This window comes from Macadamia integrifolia, unplaced genomic scaffold (assembly GCF_013358625.1).
Source record: "Macadamia integrifolia cultivar HAES 741 unplaced genomic scaffold, SCU_Mint_v3 scaffold39, whole genome shotgun sequence".
Lineage (NCBI taxonomy): Eukaryota > Viridiplantae > Streptophyta > Magnoliopsida > Proteales > Proteaceae > Macadamia > Macadamia integrifolia.
This window is the reverse complement of record NW_024869937.1, coordinates 324,515-335,974: the sequence shown is the minus strand read 5'-3', so window position 1 is coordinate 335,974 and position 11,460 is coordinate 324,515. Positions and strand designations below refer to the sequence as shown.

Below are 11,460 nucleotides of genomic sequence, written 5' to 3'. Positions count from 1 at the left end.
GATTTCCCTTTTCATATTTTTATTTGAGTTTGATGCTTTTAGGTTTAGTTGAACTTTTACATTATGTCATTTGCTTTAGTTGTTTATTTTTTTAGACTTGGCTAGTTAGGATTTGTTGCTTTCAGTACTTTATTTTTTTCTTATGACAGTGTAAGCTGTGTATTCAAATTCTCTATTATAATAAAACGGCTTTAACATCTATACTTGTCTCCTAATTATGAAAATTTCTATTATTTTTGTCTAGAGATTTTTATTTAATCCTAATTTCCCCAAAATCATGGTTTAGCTGAGATTGTGAGTTAAGGCAGAGCATCGCGCTCTAATACCATAGCTGTCACACCCCACTCCCAGTAGACCCAACTTATTATTAGGAATACCGATGGTGTGAGTAAGACACGTACCTGTCTTACCAATCTACTAGGATCTCTGATAGCAGTACCTTAATATTTTCACAATCTCACATCACAAACCAACATAAGCAACAGAATCAGATTATAGTAGCGAAATTATAAATAAAATGGGGAAACATCTAATGATAATATAATAGCAATAATCGAGTTATTCTGTTACATTCATCCGTGACATATAATATAATTTCAAGAAAATATACAATTCATAGTTATATCCAAAGTATCAAAATATGATATACAATCTCACGGTGCGGCATAAGCACAGTGGTCGTAAGCACAGTCCTGATCATGCTCCTCTGCTTCTGGCATCCACTAGTCGCTCACACCATACTTTGACCCAAAAGATACTGGGTCACCCACCATGGGCACCACAGTACCTGCATTATCATCTAAAAAGGGATGTATACGTGGGGTGAGCTTTTCAACTCGCTCAGTGAGGCGTGGGATCAAGCACATCCAAGCAAGTCAATGATAGTAGTAATTTATGATGCATGATTGCAGAAATTAAACACATAGTCCATGATGCTCGTGATGCAGTTCATTTGTTTATTATCTACCTAACAATACATACTAAGTCCGATAAATGCTACTACAGCGCATTAGGTTGTATCCCTCGTCTCGGAAACGACATTGACTACATAGTGATATAAACCCTAGCCATGATTAGAAGCTTACCAGTCCCCGTATACATCCATGGGTCACCTAGCAAACCCCTAATAACCCCCTCCTGGCAGTCACGGCATCGGTAACACATCGGCCATGTCGGACAGCTTCCTGCCTCTGGCTACAACCACATTGTACCGAGGGTGTGGCACTTCGGAAAGGCACATCAAACATACCACAATGGGTTATCCAACACCTCAACCCCTGTTGGCAAGGGTGCATAGCATAAGGAGTGATACCTAACCATATACATACTACATACCTTCATAATGATACAGTTAGTATAGATTTCACGACAGCGGAGAGACCTCAGCCACAAATTGTAATCCATCTCCAAATATAGTCACGGGTACACGATACCAGAGAGACCTTGGCCACAAGGTGTAATATAAGACCAGTTACCTAATCTGGCATACATATCACAGTTGAGTATGGACTACGCAACACCGGCAAGACCTCGCCGATGAAGCGTATCCATTTTCAAATACAGTCCCGGGGTACAAGATACCAGCGAGACCTTGGTCACAAAGTGTAACCTGCGACTACAACTAACTCTAATGCACATAATCAATGTATGAATGCAACATACATATGGCAATCACGGTACCGGTACCACCTCGGCCATGCCGAATTCCATCTCACACACATAACCGAACACACAACGATCACGGTACCAGTACCACCTTGGCCACACCGGATCCTGTCATATATTTCCATGCAATTCATATCAAAATCGTAAAATGAAAATGTAGCATATCATAATCGTATTTGAATAATTATAATTAAACATAAAATTCTAAAAATTTGAGTAATTTAATGATAATAAACATTTTAGAAATAAACACAGTCCATCCCTCACCTTGTTGACCTCTGTTTGTTTTAAGGTTCAAGTAAGGTCACCGATCAATCCAATCAATTTTGGCTTCGGGGCACGTGTGCTTCACTGTCCTAGACACAAAGGGAATCATATATCATTATGCGTTGGGAAAATCGGGAGAGACCTACACAAGTCACCCCCAAAATATTCAGACATTGTCTCCTAATGACAGTAATGTCACCGGAAACAACCACTGGAAACAGGGCATTTCCACTAGAAATATCAGACCTGTTTTCGGTGGAGGTGACAGAGAGCACATAAGGCTCCATGCCCACTGGAAATGTGCCACCAGAAACAGACTCAGTGGATCCGGTGGGCTGTTTCAGATGGTGGTTTAGGTCAATCCAACTAATTTGGGGCTTTTCGGCTCGGCCCGATTGCTAAGATTTGTTCCGTGGAGTTTGTAGGGGATGTTCCTAGCATCATTCTAAGTTAAAAAAAATTCCAATTCCACTAAGCCGTTTGGGAGATATGTCAATCAAACGATCGAAACCCTAGTTGGTCTTTTGGAATTACATGTTGTCGGAGCTCACCGGGCTTGGTTCAAGCTCGGCAACAACACCGAAGGTTAGAACACTCATCCTACAACCTTAACATGGTGTGTACACTAAGATTCCATCCATACCTAGCTTTGTCTAGGTCAAAATGAAGAGAGAGAGTGGTATGGGAGGTTGTACTTACCTCTGACAGCGATTCCGGCAACAAGGCGATAGCCGGCACCAAGGTAGGCCTCCAATCCCCTTCTCCTTCCACTTCTTCTTCTCTCCTCTCCTCCTTCTCTCCTCTCCTACATTGGGAACAAGGGAAATGAAGAAATGAATCCTCATTTCCCGACTTATAACTTAAGTGGGCCTTAGGGTCTGTTTGGTTTGGACCTCTTTTGAACCAATAGGGTTAAAATTAAATTTGGGGCACGAGGACCCACATATTTAGGTCCATAAGGTGCCCACTTCAAGAGAAAAATATGGAGGATGATTTGGGATCATCCAGAACCATTTACGATGTGAGTGGCGGGAACCACGGGCATCGAAACCTCGACAGTAGCCTGTCAACCCATCAGAAACAGGCACCAGATTCAGGCCTAGGTTGCTTCTTTGGCTTGTTTCTGGTGGCCAAGACAACTTGTTGTCCCATGGTTGGCCTTACACGGGTGGCTGCCCTCGGACATGCTCAAGGCTATTCGATAATTTTGATGCGTGCCGAAAATCAAGTGTGGGGAGTTGGGTCACTTACCGTCTGGGATTGAGAGGTATGAATCTCCTTCAGTTGGACAAGCACGCAATGCACGAACGTGTGGGGTCATCTCTACCCCTTCGGCAATGTGCAGCCGCAAGCCAACACCCGATCGTACTTCCGATCTCTGATCCGAGGCCTATCACAGCAGTTTAAATTAGACTAAATTGGGGCACGGGTGTAACATGAAGTCTATTTTTTCTCTTTCTGTTTGAACATAACTCAATCTAGGCTACTTAGCTTAAACCACCCACCGACCTCTTTCACCCTTAGGTTAGGACCAAGAGCCCTTTCGGTAGAGCTTTGCCTTGCTTTCTTGGTCACTTCGGTGCTATATTGGTTATTCCCTTTAATAAACAATATTATATACATACTGCATTGGTCAAGTATCGGCATAATTCATGGCCAATGCTAATATGAATCGACTAATAGGATCAATCCTATACCAATACCTAAAACCATGGTGCTAAAGTAGGAGACTTGAATCGACTTGCATTAAGGATTTTGAAAACTTGAACTGAACTTATCATAGAAAAGGGCAAGAATAGGTCAGAAGTCAAAGCCAAGAAAAATAAAATTTAAGAAATTTTTTTTTTTTGATACCCAGGATGTTCGGATCTTTGACCCGACTAGTCCCTGGGTCACTGTGATACCACTTACATAAGACCGGGTCAGTCCGAGATGGAAAATCTCTTGTGGTGGCCCCAAGAAGTTAGGTGCAGCGGCGAAGGTTTGATCACGGGACCTCGCTTCCTAAGGCGAAGTACCGTGAGCCTTCCAAGCTAACTGTGCTAACCCCTTGGAGTTAATTTAAGAAGTTAAGTTGCAGTGAAATCCTAAAAGTCAATTGAAAAAAACTTCGTAGCAACATCCAAATCAGTACATAATCCGTTCAGAATGGCATCGATCTTATCTTCAACTTTGTAAAATCATAAGAAGAGATCAATAGAAACAACACAAAAATGCCTGCCTACCCTTCATGCTCCACCTTAAAATATACATCATAATAATAAAATTGAAACCTATAACCAAAAAGGATAAAGAAAAAGGAACTTCATGTTTGCACAATGCAGACACAATATCAGAGCCCAAAATCTTAAAAAAAAATCCGCTCAGGAAATAAATCAAGAAAAGGGGGAGAGGGAAACAAAATTTCTTAGTAACAACCAAATCATTAGATAGTCCATTCAGAACCGCACTAATCTTATCTTCAACCTTATAAAATCAGAAGAACAAACCCTTTGGACTTCATAACCAACACAATGGTTTTTTTTTTTTTCGTGGTTATAAAAAAATGAACAATAAATTCGATACCTATAGGGCCAAGATCAGGTAGCTGAAAAATAGTGAGAGAGAGAACGTTGTTTGTGTTTCCCACGTACTCACTAGAGCAGCAACCAGGAAAGTAATGATTCAAAAAATAGGAACAACTACTTCACCAGGAAAAACTTGCAATCTGTCATACTCGGTTTTGATCCACAATTCTGAACAACAAAGACATATTTTCGAATAAATGGATGATAAAAACCCTAGACCCAAGCTTGGTAAAAAAGATGGCCTCCTACATGGCGTAATCACCCCCTCGGATCACAGCCAATGACTTATCCCTACATATGGGGCCTCTCCATCCAAACCACCCAACCAAAGATTTGAAAAATAAAGAATGACGTACAGAAAAAATAATATGAGAGAGAGAGATAAGATGTTTGTGCTTCCCACCTATTTACTGAAGCAGCAATAACAAAAGCAAAGATTCAGAAAATAGAGAATGACATATGGAAAACATAATGAGAGAGAGATTGATCATTGTTTGTGTTTCACTTTAGAGTGTTTGGTTGTAAGTGCTTCATTCTCAACACCAAAGATCATCAGGAAAATTTGATGCCAAATTTGATGAAAGTATTTTCTTAGGTTATTCTACTAATCGTAGATCCTATAGAATATTTAATAAAAGCATATTTGTTGAAGAATCAATGAATGTAAGTTTTGATGAATCTTTACCAAAAGAAAAATACAACTCTTTAGTAGATGACGACGATGTCATCATTGAATAAGTAAAGAAAAAAGTGAATGATAGCTCACTCGAAAATCCTCAAGAAGAAGAACAAAATTTACCTAAAGAAATCATTACCATAAAAGATTATCCCCTAGAACAAGTAATAGGATATTTGTTCAAAGGAGTCAAAACAAGATCTAAGATACAAAGCATATGTAATCATGCTGCATTTCTATCTATTGAGCCTAAAACATTGAAGAAGATTTAAAAGATAGTGAACCAATTCGAAAGAAACAGTGTTTGGGATCTTGTCCTAAGACCCGACAACCATACCATTATTGTTGTTAAATGGATCTTCCAAAACAAACTTTATGAAGATAAGCATTGTAAGAAACAAAGCTAGATTAGTAGCTATAGGATACAATCTACAGGAAGGAATTGTTATGATGAAACATACGCTCTTGTCGCTAGATTAGAATCTATTAAAAAGCTACCAGCCTTCTCATGCCATAAAAACTTTAAGTTAAATCAAATGGATGTCAAAAGTACTTTTCTAAATGGATTTATTCAAGAAGAAGTCTTTGTAGCACAACCCCCTAGATTTGAAAACTCAAAACTTTTAAACCATGTTTTCAAACTTAAAAATGTTTTTTATGGACTTAAGCAAGATCCTAGAGCTTGGTGTGAAAGGTTGAGTAACTGTCTAACAGAAAGTGATTTTTCACGAGGTTAAATTGATACCACACTTTTTTTAAAACATAAAGATTAAGACATTTTGATTGTTCAAATTTATGTAGATGATATCATTTTCGGTTCGACAAAACAATACTTAAGTTTTGAATTTAATAAGAACATGAGTAAAGAATTTCAAATTAGTATTATCTGAGAATTAATTTTCTTCTTAGGAATTCAAATAAAATAAGTTGAAAATGCCATTTTCATAAATCAAAGTAAGTACATTAAAGAGCTCTTAAAGAAGTTTGACATTAATAGTCAAAAATCTTCGGACACACCTATAAGAACATCTCTCAAACTCACTAAATATGAGAATGGGATTCTTGAAGATGCAACTAAATATAGAGGTATGATTGGAAACCTACTATATTCAACTGCAAGTAAACTAGGCATCATGTTCAGTGTAATATGCATGTGCCCGATTTCATGCCAATTCTATTAAATCACATTTCATAGCTATCAAAAGAATCTTTAAATATCTTAAGAGCATATCTAATGTTGGATTATGGTATTCTACAAGCTAAAATCTTGACTTAGTTAGCTTCTCTGATACTGACTTTGTGGACTTCCATATTGATAGAAAAAATACTAGTACCACTTGTCACTTTCTTGGTCCATGCTTTGTTCCTTGGTTTAGCAAGAAGCAAAATTTTGTACCATTATCCACCATTGAAACTAAGTATGTCACAGCTAGTAGATATTGTGCTCAAATCCTTTGGTTTAAACAAACCCTTTAAGACTTTGGAGTCAAGTTTGACTCCTGTCAAATTCTATGTGATAATACTAGTGCCATCAACTTGAGTAAGAATCTTGTGATCCGCTCATGTGAAAAACACATTGAAATAAGACATCATTTCTTGCATGACACCAATAAAAATGGTGATGTAACACTAGAGTACATTGAAATTGCAAACATTTTCACCAAACCATTGAGTGAAGAATGATTCTGCACTCTGAGAAGAGAATTGGTCTTTGTAACCCATTTGAGTAAGAAAAGAACCCAAAAGACCATTTCCAAAACCCATTTTTTATCCACATTTCCTGTCAATTTTTAGCATTTTTTAAGGTGTTAATTATGTATTATGTCTTCAAGACTTAAATACTTTATATTTGGATGGTAGTGTTTGACTGCAGTTTTCTATGTTGAAAATCACTTTCCCATATCTAGAATATTACTCTCCTATTTAATTGGATAGATGATGCATGTGATTAGGGGGAGCTTCACCCTGTATGTGAAGGGAAAACATACTTGGATTTGGATAACATGCTTATCTTTATTCTAAATTGTCACATTTAGCTTCCCAGTACAAGAATCATTGTTATATCTTTACTATTTTCGCTGCCTCTGATTTTAGTGATTCTTAATTGTGGATTGTGCGTGTAAGGTACTACATTTGAAATCTTGATATGTCGAATAGGATGGTAGTTAACATCTTTGTCACATCTTCGGCGTCTTTTGGAGTGGGGTGTGACAAAGGACTTTGAAATTACACAAATAGCCCCACCCAAGGAGGTTAAGTGACATGACCAAGGATTAAAAAAATTGTCAGTAAGAATTGCATGGTTATAAACAAATTATCCCTTCTATAAAAGAGAAGCCTTAGCCCAAAATCAGTTGCACAAAATACATTATTTTTGGATTAAACTTAAGAGAAAGAAAGATAATCTTCTTCGCAAACAGGGGTACTTGCTTTTCTCCATACTCACATTGGTGGCGCTTTTTTTGAGAACTCAAAATCCATCCAAAATTTAAGTTCTTCTTTTTGAGAATAGCTCATGGATGGGATTCTTACAAAAGACATTCAAAGAAAATGGGTGGATATCAACCCCTTGTGTGGTTTGCGTCACAACCAACATGAGAATACCTAACATTTATTCCTCTCTTGCAAGTTTACCAAGAGGATTTGGGCAGCTAGTTAACTGGACCTTAAAACTGAACTCCTAAATAGTTCTTTCATGACTCCAATAAATTTTTTTTTTTTTTAATTCTAATGTTGTTCCTACTAAAAATTTGGATTTCTTTTTCAATGTTTTTATTATTATGTGTTATTATATTTGGAAACATAAAAACCAAGTCACATTTGGGCATGATAAACCCAACCACTACACTATCCTACGACAAGTAGAATACTGGGTTTCTAATGACATCCCTACTCACTCTAATGAACAACAGGTGACCCTATCTAACCCCCTCCCCATCTCTATACCAATGATCCCATTCTCCTATCAAAAGGTCTTAATATGCACTGGGGTCACTGATACTATTAATAATACATTTGGAAAGGCTGCTTATAACAAGGAAATTATGTCTTACTTTCTGCCAACTACATGATGGCAGGGAAAAATACTGAAGCAATAACCAATGGCCTTCTCTATGGGATGAAACAAGCCAAGGAGGAAGGATGAGAGGTGGATGAAATTTAGAGTGATGCTAAAGAGCTAGGAAATCTTCTAACATGCGATTTGATGGAGCCTCATTCCCCTTTTTTTGACATAACCAATTTTTTGTCTCAAGACTAACAATGAATTGATACTCTTGTTAAGAAATATAACCTATACGGCTATAAACAAAAACAAAAACAAAAAAAAAAAAAAAACTATGATAAGGCACCTAAAATCACCATGCTAAACTCTTATTTTTAAGTTTAATATACTTTTTTCTATAAAAAATTTAAAAAAAAAAAAATCAAGACCAAATGAGATTCGAGACTTAATCAGAATCAATACTTTTGAATACACGTGCTACAATCATATAGAAAAACATGCTTAATGCAAGAGTAGATTACAAGAAACTACCCCAGCAATTTATAACCCCAAACAATATAAATAGGATCAGGAAACAAAGAAATAAGACCATCAAATAAACCCCCAAGGATACAATACCCATATAGGAGCAAAACCAGCCCAAAACACAACCCAATAGGAGAGAGAAAGACTTGCTATGGACCCAGAGAGAGAGGTGCAGCCAGGTCTGTAGGAGTCCGATTGAGCTGCACTCTTGGACATAGATAGTCCCTAGAGAGGGAACAAAAACGCCCAAAGTTGAGAGGATTCTGACGGCTGGTTGTGAAGTTACAATGTTTCTTGATTTTCTGACCTAAGAAAAATAATCGCAGGCTTCAGGAGAGAGAATCAAATCTGGTTTGTAACTTGGACAGATCTGAACTTCTGAATACTCACAACAGTCGTATACTTCAACAACAGTAATTTTAGGATAAAATAGAAAGCTTTAAACAAGAAGAAACAAAGGGAAAAGTGGGGGAGGAGCGGCTATCTCAGCCTGGGCTTCTCACCCACAGCTATCCCGACTGTTCTAAGCAATTGACTGCAATTATTCTTTGTTCAAATATGAAATTATGAGTACATAGGCTCCTCTATTTATAGAGGGCAGAATATCGATCAAACTATTACTAGGAGCTAATTTCCCAATAGGACTAGATACTCCTACTTCAACTAGGAGCTAATTTCTCAATAAGACTAGATACTCCTACTACAACTAGGAATTCAAAATTGGACTAGGAATAATAAACTTATGTGGAAAACAAATAGAGTCCTAAGACAATTTGGACTCGACATACCACTTACTCAACTCAATGGGCCCAATGGCCCACTAATTAATTAAAAACAACTACTAATTATTCCCCTAGCCGATGGGCCCAATTGGCCCTTATTTGTACTTAGCCACTTAGGTGGACCAAGTAGGGATTCGACTGGCTTCTTGGTTGGATCCTAACCACTCAGGTGGACTAAGGCTAGACCCTTCTTCCTCTCATATTTCCTTCCATAATATGGATCTACATCAATGCCACTTGTGCATTATAAATAACCTTAATCCCCGTTCTTGTGTTCTATGTATATATATATTCATTGAGATCCAAAGCAAAAAAAAATTTTGAATATTCATATTGTATCAATTATGCTTTCTCCACCACCATCACCGGTTCAACTCTCCTCTCTCCACCAGCAGTTTCAATTCTCCCGTCTCCACCTCTCCCCCCACCCCCACACCCACCCCCCCCAAAAAAAAAAAAAAATTCTCTCTCTAAGAAAAATGGGTAGGCCTTTATGGCACTGTGCTTAGATTCAAGGAAAGTGAACTAAAAGATTTTTCCAACCCAAAAAGCCCCTTATAACGTCTCTAAACTCCAACTCTTTAAAAATTCCGCTGGGTATAATACAACCATCCTGATGTGAATAGGAGGAACAGAAGAATGATGACCCCCCCCCCCTCTTTCCCAGGGGTACCTCATAGCTTCTTTGTAAATGTGTATGCACAAACCCATAAGCAGCATATCGAAGCACCAGCCACCAGCACACTGGTCGTAAATGGAAATTTCTGTAAAGAGACAAGAAACTGAACATATATGAGCACCTTCTAGGTTAATACTTCAGGACCTTACTGAGCTATCGTTTTCCTTTCACATAGAAAATCCAATACCCATGACAGAAAACGGAGACTAAATATGAACTGTAATTTACTTAATACAGAAAATATCATAACAGCAAATTTAGAGATGGTGGGGCAAGAAACGAAACGGTTAACAATGTTAATCCGAGAAAGGACCCACCTTTTTTTCTTTTTTTTGAATAGACAAAGCAACTAGAAGTAAGGCAGGCCCGCATATAACAAGAGAGGAAGGATACACATCAAATCTCTTCGACTACTACAGCAACAGTAATCCAGTAAAATAGAAGCCAGAAACCAGTAGATACCAGCAGCAAGCCAGGTATATACCAGAAACCAGAGGACAGGAGTCCTCGTCATAGCAATTTTTTTTTTTTACTGGTGGATGCAGAAGGCTCAGATAAAATCAACTTCTGTTTCTTTCTCCTTTTCTTTTTCTATTTTCTTCATTTTTTCTGTTCTCCCCTTTTTTCCCTTTTAACTAAACCCCAAATTTGGATCAGTCGGTTGTCATTGGTTGGGTCATGCAACACCTGAAACGGGCCTTGCGGACGGTAGTCATGATCTCTGTCTCAGCATTCTCAAGCATTCTAACGACATCAGCAAAGGATGGTCGGACCTCCGGATTGGCATCCCAGCAGCGAGTCATGATCTCGCTAAGAACAGGTAGGCAGTCATTGGGAACAATTGGCCTGACACCCTTGTTGACAACAGCAAAAGCTGCCTGCACTGCTGTCATATTCTGGAAGGGAAGCATACCCGTGATGAGCTCCCAGAGAACAATCCCAAAGCTGTACACATCCACCTTCTGTGTGTATGGCCTATGCTGGATCATCTCTCTGCAGAAAACAAGGCCGAACGCACTCAAGAAGCCTGGTTTGGTAAATGAATAACAGAAGTAAATAAATAAAGAAAACCTACACAAGTAAGAATTCAATAACCAGGCAAAAAATTATACACAAAGTACACATCCTTTTGGCCAAAGCTCTTTTAAGTATTCCCACGTGTACAACCATTAGTGTAATTTTTTTTTTTTGGGTGAATGGAAAATATATTAAAGGAAAGAGCACAGCCATCAGCCCACATTATACATGATGGGGAAAATCATGGATTTTAACTTTTGAACATCCCCTCCCCCCCC

At 38.1% G+C, this 11,460-nt stretch overlaps 1 protein-coding gene across 2 annotated transcripts in view; it reads right to left on the bottom strand.

Annotated features, from left to right (window-relative positions):
* Window positions 1-10,367: 10,367 nt before the first annotated feature.
* Window positions 10,368-11,460, bottom strand: part of LOC122068427 (serine/threonine-protein kinase STY13-like) — a 15,913-nt gene continuing 14,820 nt past the window's right edge. For both annotated transcript variants that reach the window (XM_042632283.1, XM_042632282.1), the window contains exon 3: window positions 10,368-11,158. In XM_042632283.1, the coding sequence (XP_042488217.1) occupies window positions 10,819-11,158 (340 nt within the window). In that variant the 3' untranslated portion in view covers window positions 10,368-10,818. The remainder of the gene's footprint in view (window positions 11,159-11,460) is intronic.